Genomic DNA, 14,740 nt, shown 5'->3' on the forward strand with positions numbered 1-14,740 from the left:
ATAAATGACAGGTCCATTCCATTTCTAAACTACTGAGCAAAAGTAACAAAATAAAAGCAAAAACAAATTTCAAATGGATAAAGAGTAAAACATCTGTTACGTGAAGGAGGAAAGTAGTTTAAAGACTGAGCTAAGTGAATCCTTTAGCCACCTCCCTTCAGGGAAGAGAAATCTGACCCCAGGAAATAAATAAAAGTCACCCAAAAAGTGAACAAAAGAGGTGTTTGAAAAAAACAGAACACCATTCATCGCAGCTAACGACTTGTTCATTATGAGTGATGATGGATAAAGACTTCTCACGCTGAGATGAAATCAAGATTTATATGCATTGTTTCCTCTCCCAACTTGTGGGAAGATCATCATCATTTAATTCTATCTCTGCGGCCAGTGATGGGCATCCAGAGAGCTGGTTATCAAACGGCGCAGTCAGCTGGCAAAAGCCGAAACGTGCAGTTGGCACATCTGGACCGAGCCGCCACAGCCGAGGGTGAACAATGACTCCTGGCCAGCGGCCAAATTGCTGCAGACGCTGGCGGGTCTCATCTACAACCACCCCGACCAGCATCTCTCTCTCTCCCCCCGCCCCCCCCCCTTTTTTTTTTTTTTTTTTTTTTTTTTACGAGAATCAGATTTTCATTGCTTCATTCAATTGCTCTCCTCTGCCATTTTTTACAGCTCTTATCGTTCCCTTGGAATATGGCCTTGAGACAGCTCATCCGTGTCCTTCACCGTGTTATCTCTTCTAACTTTTATTAAAACTTCAGCTCTCATCTGAAGATAGCTAATTAAATCCATGACAGATTATACACTCGTTTAAAAACTGCACTGAACTACTTTTTCTAAAGAGAAGAGGGTTTATTTTCTTTTCCCATAGTTAAAACTAAGCGTATATAAGGAGGTTTCATTCATTTACAAAGACAAGATCCTTATCTTTACCTAGTATATAGATAGGTTTATATTAAAGTTCCTTTGTTGCGTGACAAGACTCGGTGCAATTTCTCACAGTAATTATCTCTTGTTGCTGGAAAGATCTCTCAGCCTTATACTTTTGAAATATATATACTAACATATATGTGAATGCACATTTACACCCTGGAAAAGCATTGCTCTAAAATATAAACACAAGTACTGTAAATTTTCTTTTTTTAAATGTTGATATGTCTTAACTATAATAGTACTATTTTGAAAACATTGCAGGAAGAAATTTTTCTTTTTCTCTACAACTAACGATGAATCCTTTAAATTATTTAAAATCATACTGAGCATCATTTTCTTACATAAATTAAAAGTATATAAATTCTATCAAGGACTGGTCTTACTGTATTTCCACCCATCATCTCAAATTACCACTAGCTGGACTTGAATGCAAATGGCTTTGTTATCATAAATAAATATTTGCAGTAATAGATATACTGCTCTGCAGCAAACATTATGCAGCTCCTCCACTGTCTGCTTTTTGCCAGTGTCTAGAACACGAACCTGTGCACAGAACTGCTTCTGAGTGGTGCTGAAAATCACAATACCCACTGAAAAAAAACCAAGCATCTTTCACAACAGTTAAAAAGAGATATAAAATATGCTCATGGAAAAACACCCTGCCCTCTAAAAAATACGATAAATAACCCACCTGAGCCTCTCTGTGATCCCTTCCTTCTCTTTAAGGCCTTTTGTAAGATATCCTTCATGGTGACCTTCATACTGTCCACCTGAATAAGTGAGAATCCATGAGCAGCATTTCTGCAAGACAGATGCACATGCATTTTTACAAAATAATCATCATCAGGCAGCTCACTGCAATTTCGTTAGTTTCAAGCAAAGGACTTGTTAGGCACAACAATTAACAGAGTTGTGCTATAAAAGTAAGTTAAAAGGAGAAACTGAGCAAACTCCCTTAGAAAGGCGGAGACAAAAGTGGAGAAAATGGATTGAGATTCAAGGTAAGGATTTTCCTAATTTATCTTTATTTTTGATCAATTTGTGTTCATCATTAAAAAAGAAAAATGAGCAAATGTACCTGTGGAGCTCCTGAACTACTCATTATTAAGTATCTGCTAGGCATTTCACAGTGCATACAAGAGAAACAGTTTGCAATGTCATTTTCATACATGTCCTGATGGCAGACCTAACAAATCATTAAGGAGAAGTGGAAGAACAACACTCAGAGAAATAACAGCAGCTTTTCAGCACTAGTAATGTATAGCATTATTTCAAACATAAATAACGCGCTTTCTTTGGACACATTTTTGTGAACATCACAGCACAAAATCTCACGGAAAGGTTTATGACAGCAGGGTACTTGTCCTGGCCATTGCCCGCAGGAGAGTCCACACCTGGGGGAAACGCTGCAAACAGCATGGGGGTGGTTACGGAAGATACCGCCAGCCAAATATTGAAAGTGGCATCACTGGGGAAGCAGAGAAGATGACAATATAATAGAAGAGATACTGGATTAATGTATCAGTAGATTTTGCCCCTTAGCCCTTGCAGTCAATCTCTGCTCATGTCAGTAGATGTCACTGCAGACAGTTAGCACAGAAATTTGAGAGCTGCTAGGCACCCACAGGGAGAGATTTGCACTGCATGGAAAAAACCTGTTTTGCAAAGCTATTTAGACAGGAGGAGGAGCTTTGTATCTGGCAACTAGGAATTTTAATCAGGGAGTAGAGCTCTATATGAATATCGCAGCTGGAGTATTTTTAAAAGCAACTGGCAGTCAAAAGCAATCCAAGCAACACAATTACATCATTAAAAACAAGACCATATTACATGTCACTTTAAGACACAAACGCTGGGAATACAAGTTTGAGTTCAGATCACTTCAGACGTGGCATCCCTAGCCCACGCTGTGACACAGCCTACATGAATAAATGACATCTTCAAAAGCCCTCACCATACGTTAGCACTTACTCCTGGCCACTGGCTGCAGCGCAGACACGGCGGCCAGCGAAGTCCCTGCCTGGGCACATGCTGGCCACCAGCTTTCTGTCCTGCAGCTCACTCGCGCTCTTCTTGCAGCTATCAGAACAGCAAGCACACACTGTCCCCTTTTATCCTGCTCACAGCACAGAGCTACCTTATTTACCCCAGTTAAACTTTTCAACTCAACGTCATCTGCCAAGAGTGGCTGGAACAGGCCGAAGAGACGGTCAAGAAATCCACAATGGGTGGTCACTTATGCATTACAAAAAATGAAAATGCCTGCCGCGCTGTAAGTAATGTATCCGATGGGTCTGTTTTCAGAGCATCCCCCAGCTCCTCACCCCACGGCAGACAGTCCCACAAGTCACTGGTATAAAACGGTGTTTCCTTCTCATCAGTTGTGAGTTAGTCTCATCTGAATTTCATTCTCAATTCCCTTTGTTCCTGGCAAAATGAAACTGCCTAAAAGCCCCAAATTTATGTTCTCTAGACCATTTATTATTTATAACTCTATCTTACTTGTCTTCAAACCAAATATTCCCAACCTTTTCATGCATCTACTTTTCCCCCTCTCTATTTCTGCTGCGTGTTTCATACAGAACAAGCAGAACTGAGCCCACTGCTCCACATGAGGGAGTACCATCCATGTCTGCAGTGGGGAGATTGCCATCCTCGGTAGAGCCCAAGGATTCAGAGGTTTTGACTAATGCCATACAGCGAGCAGAGACCCTCCTAAACTCTTTAATGATGAGCAGATCTTCCCTTAAGCTGCTACGGAGCCCTGCAACATGCACGAGCACCGCACAACATCTTGCCTTTGCCCAGCAGCTTCCTGGTCATTCACCTCGCTTCCCAAAGTCATTACAGCTCCAGTCTGAACTGATCTGCTGAGCTAAATTTAGTGGATTTTTTAAAGTGAAAAACCTCTTATACAATTATACTATAATTACAAAAAGGAAACTACCTTTGTGCTTTTATTTAAATGACACGATGTTTGTCAATGAAGCGCTACAAGAAAAGCCTTGCACACTGGACCCAACCATCAGAACACCGATTCAAAAGACATCTGGCACCTTCAGGTAATTCATGTAATTCTCTGCAACACAGAAAGAAGGCTTCCAGAGAACTGCAACCAAAATACAGTAAAATAAATTAAAATACTGCAGAAAAAAAAAAAAAAACAGCAAAGGTGAAGAAAGTCTTCCAAAACCTTCTATGGTCAAAACAACTGGAGTCACAATTTTATTTTTTTTCCTTTAGTACAGAATGTTTTTCAAACATGTTTTCCCACAAACAAAGCAGGGCCTGCAGCCTACACGACAGATCAGCCCTGCTTCCCGCTGGGCACGAAGCAACCGACGGCAACCGACCACGTCTGACCCAGCTCGGGGCTGCTCACACCAACACGTATCTGGAACATCCCGAAAATGGAAGATTGTCTTTCGATTCCTGACACTTCAGCTGCTAAAGAGCACATGCTGCTGTTGATCCCGCTCGTGTCTCAGGCCATCCCGACTTGGTTGATTCTTTCTATTGAGCAGCTGGCCTGAGAACTGTCAGACTAATTTTCCTGACACTCTATTACTAACTCATGCCTGAGCCACGGCCATTCTTTGCCTCAGAAGCTGGATCTCATCCCAGAACAATCTTTAAAAGTTTATTTTACTGATCAAAGCAAAATAAGAAAACCCTCTGTGTTTTACTATATTTAGTGTGCTATCCAGTAAGCGAGACTTTGGCAAGAGCAGTGAAATGTAAAGCGCACCCCACATTTGTAAACTTTTGGATATTTGCTCTGGAACAGCGCCAGAGGGTCTGAAACACCCGTCCCAGTACAGATGCACGATTCTCCCCTTCCTTTGCTCTGGCTCACTAAGCGTGCAGCGCTGTTTTTCTCTAACAATACACCACAGAACCTCAATAACAACATTTTAGCCCTCAGTAAACTCACAAAACTGAGCCGAGAGTGGATTTAAGCCCAGACCAAAGAGATTCTGCCGTCATCCTAGGGTCAGGCCAGCGTGTCAGAGCACATTTCCTGCGCCGCAGAGGAGGAGAAGCCCCGCGCCGTCCCCGGCGCACTGGAGCGCTATCAAACAGGCAGGGAGTCTTGGAGCCACCCTCCGCACTGGATCGCCTAAAACATCATCAATCTACCGCAACCCGCCTTTATGTGAAAATAGCACAGTGAGGCTCTTCTGGAAGAAACACACACCCGACCTTACCTTGCCAGCTTCCCAGTTATGCTCCGCATTGATAATGTGCATGAACTGTCCTCGCTCAACCTAATTCCAGCATATCCTTAATTACGATTATAAATTACATGTTTTAGCTTACTCTGCTAACGTGCGATACCTTTATTTTAAGTCAACACACTAGAAAACGGGACAGACGAGCAGATGCTATTCAATCAATTAAAACTGCTGCTTACAAATTGGAAGCCAAAGAAATTCCTTAGCTTGTATTTTCTGTCATTTTGCAAAAACATACCTGGGTGACAAGGTTAAATCAAGCAAAGGAAATCCCTGGCACTTATCATCCACAGGCATTACTGATAAATTGTGCAGTGGAGGAATAAAGGATTACCTTCTGTATTTTTTCATTACACTTTTCTTTTGTTACAGAATACATAAATCCATTGTGGCACAATGTAATATGTATCATCGTGCTACACCTGTGGACGTTTCATAACGGCTGCCATGTCTGTGCAGTCAGGAATGATAAGTGAACCACCCGTGAATGTTAATGATAGTGATCATTCTGCGGTAACTTGGCTTTCCATCTTCTTTTACAGCCTCGGCGCTGGAGCCAGGGTGGCAAGGTTCAGAAGAGGAAAAAGAAAACAACAGAAGAGGCAAGAGCTTCGGCGGGCTGACGCCAGGGTGTTGCCTGGGGGGGGAAGGTGCTCAGAGGCAGCATGGAAACAAGCAGTGTCCTCTCCATGGGCTCTGATTGTGTAACAAAACAAAAACCCAACACTTAAGGACAAAAGGCTTCTTCTCTGAACGAGAAACAAACTTTTCCAAAAGCTGCCTTTCCAATCTGGTCCATTTTTTTTTAAGTTTTCATACTGAATTGGAATTTATAGCACTTAGAGCTTGATGCAAAAAATGGTTGGCATGGTTGAAAGTGTCTGTGAATGACTAACAACGATTTCCACTTGATCAGCACAAAGTCAAAGTTAAGACTAAAAATCCCAGTTGATGCAATGTACTTAACTTAAGCTGGGTAATTTTTAAGATAAAGTGCATAGTGATATGAACCAGAATAACTATGCCAGCCACAATTTTTATTTTGAGCCCAAATGATCTTGCTTTCATGCATCTCAGGTTAGCCTTGGGTAACTCTATGCACTCTTGGGTTTGATTTGCTGTATTTTGATACTACTATAAGCAATCATTAGACATCTAACAAGTCAGCTTCCTGCTCTGACTCCTTTCTTGGGGTCCTACCCCTCCCTATTCACTATCCTGGGAGCCTACCTTCTTAACTTCAGCACCTACATTACTTCCTTAAATTTGCATTTTATGAATATTCTAAAATATACTTTGTAGGTTACCTGCACCCATGTAAAAACTGATAGCAGGCCTTTTGGGGAGTGCTTCTTTAGTCTAAGTAAAAAACACATTTCAAAGCTTTGAATTGAATTTGTAAATGTACCATGAAAGCCTGATATTTTAAAAGTGTTTTAAACCTTAATCTATCAGGTATTGCAGAGGTGCTGCTTTGAAAAATACATATATAATAGTCAAAGCAATTTAATCATCATATCAAAACAGAAAAAAGTGCTACAGAGCAGAGGAACTGTATGCCAAATTTCATCTATGTGCCAACTGGCAGCTGAGCTACAACTCCTAGAAACACCATTAGATCGAGTATGTCAAGTTGTGATAAAATTTCCAAGGGAAAAAACCCTAATGATAGTACAGATTTATTTTAAGCTACCTTCGTTCAGAGTCTTTCAGGTATTACTTCATCATCTCAAGAAGTCTGCATTTACATGAATGCAGTGCTTTGTTTGACTCCTCCTGACAAATCATACTCGACATCAAAGAGGGCTGTTTGCGAATGCCGTGTTTGACATTGGACAAAGTACTCCTTTCCACAACAGACATTTTCCAAAAACATAACTCGCTAGACTAATGGGCAGTTAGAAGCCAGAATGACTGCCCTCCGTCTTCTCCTTGTGTAACTTTGCCAGAGTCCTTGGAACTTGCCAAATTCGGTCATGCCTGCTTAGCTTGCTCGACTGATTGTGCCAGAAAAGAAAATAAGACACAGATGTATTTGAGCTCTTTGAGATGCCAGTAAGAGAGACAGCTAATGGCTTCATTTCGACCCTCCCCTACCAGCTGGGCACAGGTGGGGGGATAATGAGGTCCCTCTCCCTAATCAAACTCAATTATTTACTACTCTATATAGCCACAAAGACATTCGCATTCAGCTCAGAATATAAAATGCACTGTGGGCTACTTCCAACCGCTGCCACTGGGTATTTATAACTAACTCAAGTGGCTAAGAGTTTGCCTTGGCAGGAGTTTAAGTGTGTGAAGTTCTGCAAACTGTTTCTGCTCAAACATGTCCTGCTGAAACGGGGTCCCCGGCGAGGTTCCATAACTGTCAGCTCGATAACTGCACAACATCTGAAAATATATCCAATATGCAGGATGGGTGAGATCTGAAATAAAACACCATGCTTCATCATGAAGCTTCTCGGAAGCATCAACTTTTTTCAACAGTGATCCAATATTAATAAACATTACAAGTCACAAGCCTGACACAGCAGCGGCTGAAATACTTCAGCATGAGGAGGAAAAAAAAGAGATGCAAAATATAAAAACACAATTACATGCACTAGTAGGATGACAGGGAAGGAGGAAGATGTAGAATTTACAACAAATCCCTACAAAAATAAGACAGCACGCACATTTAAACACACAGTAGTAACAATCTTTTGATCAAGTGATGATCAAGTAAGTCTCTATTCTAGGAGACACATTAAAAATTCTAATTTAAATTAACTATTTACAAGTAAGTATTTACACAGGAAGTACAAGCAATTTCAAATTAACATGTGGACACGGAAAAAAAAACCCTCTCAGAAAAGCACTACTACTTATGATGCAGTTGTCCTACTTCTAATCAGCAGGACCTCCCAAGTTAGAGGAAGGTCCTCACACGAGCACAAATTATGTTAAAGCAAAAGATTTCACATTTCTTTTGCAGGTTTTGCAGCTGGACCTTAATCTTGCTACAAGCACCAGTCAGAGAACTGCTGGCCAGGCCAGGATCCTGCTGAGGTCTCTGGGCTCCACGCAGGAACACCAGTTCCACCTCCTCCGAGCTAATGTCCAAAATCTGAGACCTCATGTGTTCATTGCATTTAAATACTAATCTCTATTTATGTACTGAGTACAGGCAACAGGGATTTAGGAGGCAGTTGACAAAGAAAGGGGACTTCTTCTAGAGGAGAAATCATCAACGATTTAGAATCTTCTAATGATACAGGCTTCTTAACTGGTCTACCTGCAATAAACACTCGTGATCCTTTTTGATTGCATGGAATTAAAATAGAATTTTCTATATACCTGCTGGAGTTTTTCTGGGGATACTGATAATGCAGGATTATCTTGAAGATAAAACAATCATAGAATCATAAAATTTTAAAAAAAATCAAATTCATGGCAATAGCATTGACTCTAGAGAAATGCATGCAGGTGAGAGATATTCCCTCTTTCAGATAAAACATGCAGCATTCTTCAGTCAGGCGGAAAGAACTAAATATTCTGCAACTCCACAGATGGAAAAGGCAGTTGCCTGGCTCAACTGTGTGACTGTAACCTGCACAAACCAAAAATGGACCTTGTAATATGACTGGCAAGACTGCTTCATTTCCTCCTTGTATCAGCTTCCACATGACTGCATCCAGTTCAGCACAGCTGAATATGTTTACCTTGAATAACTTATTTGTAAATACTGTTGACAGAATATTTTATTTTCCAATGACCTAATACAGTGGAATGAAGTGAATGGGCCTTTGAGAAATACACGTGGGATTTCTGAAAATTTCTTTCAGTAGGACACTTTAGAACATCTGTAAGAAACACAGTCCACAATAAAGAATACAGAAATGTAACTAAATAGCTCAGAGATTTTTTTAAACGTCTGGTTACTCAAAACCAGAAGCAGCTGTATGGTTATGAAATGTAAGTAATCCTTTAGAAATTAAAAAAATGTCCAACAGCCAGGAAAACCCTATTAGCGTTTTCATTTCAAGAGATCCAAATATTCAATATTTTTCCCAAGTAAGAAGTGGCTTATGCTACTGGTAATTTGTTATAGTAATTAAGGCCTTCTGATGGTTTAAAAGATTTTTCACTCACAAATAAAGAAAAACAAGTGATCAAGCACAGTACATATCACTCAAACCCTAATTCACTGATAATGATATAGCTAATTCTTCTTGAGCTACAAACCAGACAGCTTCAAGTTTCAGAAGCAGATAGGGTCTTCCTCTTCAAAATTCTTCTGGACTTTAGAGTGGTATATCCAGTCCTATTCTAACTGGCGTGCTCATTTACTGCTCATTTCTCTCCTCAATCACTGCATTGTTATTAATGCACTCTGCAACTATTTGTATTTAAAATTACTTGCTTTTCAGTCCACTAAGTCTTAAAATGCAGATTTACTACTTTGTCTATGAGTCTTTGAAAGAAGATTTTGAAGTCTCTCATACGTGGAATACCCAAACGCCATGAGTACACTTTTTTCCCCCTGCTAAAATTCAATACATTTTCCCAAAATAATTAAAAAGTCACTAGCAAGATCAGTTCTCAATACCTGTTGAAAAGGGCTCTGGATATCCAACATGCATGACTTTATCATTTTAACTGCCTGAAGCTATTATATACATTATTTCATTTATTATTCAGAACATATTTTTTATAAATAAGCAGCATGGCTGGAGCAAAATGAAGATTATGAGCTCAGACTTTGTGTAAATTCCAAATATTTACTAGCAGCAGTGCAACAATTCAACGTTCTCCACACTAATCACATGCAGAAGGGCTTATTTTCTTCTCTGTAGTTTTAGACTCACAATGACGGGCACAAGTTGCTGCCAGCAGCATTTACTTTTCTACCTGCCCCGTGACAGATCCCAGACCAGGATCGTCTGCAGAGACGATGCCCCAGGGCATCGTCTGCAGAGAACCGTGAACACGTGCGCCCCCTGAATTTCGCTACATTCAGACGAAGAAAAGTAGAGAAGAAAAAAGACGCGGAGGTGGCACGGACACACAGGTACTTCCCAGTGATTGAGAAAGTTAGCATCCATACTCACATGCGAACAAAGAGCGACTGTTTGGCTGCCAGGCCGGGAGAAGAGTACTTTTCAACCAGCGCCAGGGTGCTGAAGCCAAACTTGTGAATGGGCTCATTGGAATCCAGGGGTGGAAAATCTGTGTCAACCTCACCGTCATCCTCAGCAATATGGAGACAGTAGGCATTGACGTTGTCGCTGAAACAAAGACAAAACAAGTTCATTCAGGAGGGAAGCTAGACAACCGATTCAGTTCAGCCGATCAATACCAGTTGCTAAATGCTGTAGAAAACAAATCAGCAGACACGCCTATTACAGGAGTAATATACTTAAAAGCCACTGATGGCATGTATATAAATATGTCCCAACAAAGTCCCAACATATCTTGCTACCATAACCGTGTGGTAATAGAAAAAACCCCAAAACCTCAGAGTAAAGCAGTGAGTCTTACTTCATCGTTAACTGAACTGCAGGCAAAAGACTGGCAGTGATTAAAATACACCGAAGTCTATAAAAGTTTCATGACTTCATAAAGCTGGAAGCAATACTTCTCCATTTGTGTTCTCCACTTATTTATTTATATGACCATTACATTTTAGAATTAAAGACAAACAAGCAGTGTCTATCTATTTTTTCACAGATCAAGCAACTGTGGAAAAGTTTACTGAACGTACGCTTGAAAAGCTGAGAAGGCTCTCTGGCAGGTAAACAGTGTAATAAACTACAGGAAAAGTAAAAAAATCTGTTCAATGTAGTAGCAACGACTAGTAGAAAAGCTACCTTTTCTAAATACCTAAGAAGCCCAATCACTAAAAACAGTTAAAAATTGGTACAGACTAACAAGCAGAACTAAGTAACACAGAACGTTTTAAACAGATACAGTGTGAAGAAAATACGAAAGAAAAATCGAAGCCTCTTTCTTTCCACAAACAAAAGCCCATAGGGAAATAACTATCTATATATACCAAACAGAGTATTAATCACATTTTCCTAATATTAAAATCTATTTAAAATGCTAATATTTAAATTATTGAGCTGAAAATAAGTATTCTTCTTATTCTAAATGTGCCAGCATGCAGGCATTTTCCACAGCCATGACGTATAGCTTGAATGTTCACGTGGCAGTGTGTTTCTAAACTCTGCAGTTTAAATTTGGAGTTTTAATTGCATGATTGATGCTTAAATTAATTAATTGCAAAGTGTATGCTAATTGTTTAATTGGTCGCTTGATCTATATAGATCATTTTTTGAATTAAATGAGTTGATTTACAAAGTTTATTGATTGGATGTGACAATGAATTATTTCGCTGACTACCTGATTTGCAATTTTCTCAATTAATTCACAAACCTTTCGTTGCAACTGTGCTTTATTCAGAGTGCTTAGTCCAGGTGATCTATATGCACCTTGTCACAACTAAGACATTTATTATATAAAACAGGTAATAATGATGCATTACTATTAATGTAAGCTGTAAATTTGCTAACAAAAAGGTAATCCAGCAATGTTTGTCACTATGAGTTTTGAAAATTCTGCAATACTATTAAAGAAACTTTCATGAGTCTCTGGACTGTTATGAAGAACTGGAACATTGCTGTAGAATTGATTTTCAACTTCTTCAGGAGTGCTTAAGTAACTTTTAGGGAAACCGGTGAAAGGTAGCGCTAGGAAGAGAATTCATACAGCACCAGGGCTCTGACAACCAGAGAAAGCCTACTCAGCCGGGAGGTTGTGTGGTTTGTGTTGGTGCCAGTCTCTTCAGGAACAAGCTAAACAAAAATGCTGTGAATAATATAGATACAGCTGATCCTGCTTGCGTAATGAGAAATGCCTGGCATGATTTTCGGGTCCTTCTCTTATTCTATTCAGATTTCTATGAATATAGACACCAAGCTCTGCATGCTCATTCTGTCCAGTTCAACGTAACTCAAAAGTCACCCCCCAGTCACCCGATTCCCATCTTCCCACAGCTGTGGTCCGTGCCTCACACTGCTGATTTCCTAACCTATTCGTTTGACAGAATTCTTCTATGTGCAGCCTGATGCGCACTTAAAGATCTGTATAAATAAAGTTAACATTTTCATTTGGTACTTGACGCACTTGCGTAATTCTCATTAAAGCCAGAGGAACATACAGACATGCAGGCAACAGAACACATTCAGTGCGGTCTCAAAGCAATCCAAGTGCCAAAAAAAGGTGGTGGTGACAACAACTTATCTTCCACCAATTATACTGAAAATACACAATGTTGGTTAAATTCCATAAATTAAAGGGGTTACAAATGTTTTCAAACATGGAGTGGGCTCCTGAACATTAACACAGATTGTCACAATCTGCTGAAAAAACAAGTCCAATGGGTAAAACTGTTCTGCATTTTGAACCTCCACCAGGATGAGATCAAAGTCCCAAACTTTAGGCTTCAAATTACAAGGTGCAAAGTCTTGAGAATCCGAGTTTGCTATGGACAGAATGTAAAAGTTAAGTACAACAACTGACAGATGTAATAGCATTCTTAACTTCTAAAAATAGGAAGTTTATTTGAATTTTGCATCTCACTATTACTTTATTCCTAGAAAGGGATTTTGTTTATTTTTTGCAGGCAGAATCATTACAGCACATCTGTCAGGGGTTGGCAAGAGAATGGTCCAGTGAGTTATGACCAAAGTTCATATGTAAGAGGCCAGGAAGAGGGTTGCTAACGCTGTCAGTGGTTCCTCATACCAAGACACTGCATAGAGACACACAGAATACAATTATAACAAAAAAAGGCAGCCTGACTGAATACAAAACATTCTCAAAGCTGTCAGCTAGTACTCACTCATTTCAGACTCTTACATCTACCTTTTAGGAAAAAGAATTAGGCAGTAATATATTCTTTTCCTAAAGACGGAGGGGTTGTTTCTCTTAATTACAAAGTCTACAACCTCCTCATTATTCTCAAATTGTCTTACTAGTAGGTGTATTTGTCATTCTGCGTGCATTGTATATCAGATCTGAAGCATTCTCTATATGTATTTTAGCACAGTGTCACAATGATCCTGATTTTTTCTTTTTATACTCTAAACTGACTAAATCAGGAACAAATGGCAAATGCAGAATGTGCAACCTACACAAGCTCTTTCCTTATTTGGAAATGATGAGCATTAGCCTACAGTTAAATCAATCCTTGCTACAGGACAGGCAGTCAGCAATGCTAAAAAAAGATGATGGAGACATGAGAAATAATTAAGAACTACACAAGAAAACAAACTTCTTGTAATCTTGAGGTTCTGCCCCTTCCTCTGAGCATCTGTACCCAGATTCTCAATTGCTGCTGCTAGACTGTTCTTGGGAACTCATGCCTCCATTATTTATTTTATTATTTCTGTCCTGAGATTTGATTACACTAGACAGCCTCCTTGGTCATGATCACTCTTTGACACATCATAACATCTTGTCCTTCAAGGCAGACAGTGACATTCATTTCCTCCCACTGCTGACTTTTGCCGTGGGCAATGATGTTTCATGGAATACCTCTACTCACGGGCATTGTTCCATTCGAGGTGTGCTGTGCTCCTGAAAAATATACATGTGTCCAAAGATTGACATTAGTGGTGTCTTACTTGTTAAAAAATAAGCTAATCATACAAAAGGACACTTTTTTGAACTTATGATATAACAAACAGAAATTAATAACAGCAAATGAAATGGCACCATCTGCAAATAATTTTATATTTCTTCTCCAGTGTAAAAAAAAAAAGACAAATCAAACCAAAGTATTTAACCTCTGAAACACCTCATATGTTTGTTGAGAAGAGCTAAGGGAAATCCTATAACCAAGGCAACAATATCCATGAAATGTTTTCCAAGAGGGGCTGCTTTTCCGTGTTGCCCTATATCTACTAAACAGAAATCAACTAATCCTAAAGAAGGGCAGTTCAAGCGACCTCTCACCTCCCTTTCCCCCTCACAATTGTGCTACAACAGGAGAGAAGACTACTGAGTCCTCAAACACTTCTGAAAAATGCTGAAAGAGCAAACTGTAAAATTCAGTACCAAAAAAACCCATTCATCAAACATTCCAGGAACAACAACAAAGTGAAAATTGGCTCCTATAGAAAAAAACCAAACAAAACTGTTAACCTTCTTTGCACCACAAAAGTCACACGCTATTATCTGTTACTAAAAAATCCATAATAAACTATTTTAAGTTCTTATTTTATGTTCTATGATCCAGAAAAAACTGAAGTATTTCACAGAACTGTTTTAAAACCAAAGTTGCTCAGATGAGTGGCTCTGAAGTACCTGTTTTATATACCTTATGTCACCTACCACGATAAAGTAACGGCTCTTACTAAACAACACTAGCTAACCAGCACAGCAAATCCAATCCATTATTTAGTCACTGAAATCTTAGGGGCAGATAAGCAACGATTACCAAAGATACTGAAAAATCCATTGATTAACTGAAGCTAAAATTTCTGAGGACAACACAGATGCTGCTCTTTATAGCAAAGAGCCAA

General features: G+C 39.5%; 1 protein-coding gene across 4 annotated transcripts in view; it reads right to left on the reverse strand.

Annotated features, from left to right (window-relative positions):
• The window catches only part of MAPKAP1 (MAPK associated protein 1), a 109,856-nt gene that overhangs the window by 47,045 nt on the left and 48,071 nt on the right, over positions 1-14,740 (reverse strand). For all 4 annotated transcript variants that reach the window (XM_076355282.1, XM_076355283.1, XM_076355284.1 and 1 more), the window contains exons 6-7: positions 10,262-10,438; positions 1,628-1,737 (exon numbers count right to left, since the gene is read on the reverse strand). In XM_076355282.1, the coding sequence (XP_076211397.1) occupies positions 1,628-1,737; positions 10,262-10,438 (287 nt within the window). The remainder of the gene's footprint in view (positions 1-1,627; positions 1,738-10,261; positions 10,439-14,740) is intronic.

The sequence above is a fragment of the Aptenodytes patagonicus genome, chromosome 18 (genome assembly GCF_965638725.1).
Source record: "Aptenodytes patagonicus chromosome 18, bAptPat1.pri.cur, whole genome shotgun sequence".
In the NCBI taxonomy this organism is placed as follows: domain Eukaryota; kingdom Metazoa; phylum Chordata; class Aves; order Sphenisciformes; family Spheniscidae; genus Aptenodytes; species Aptenodytes patagonicus.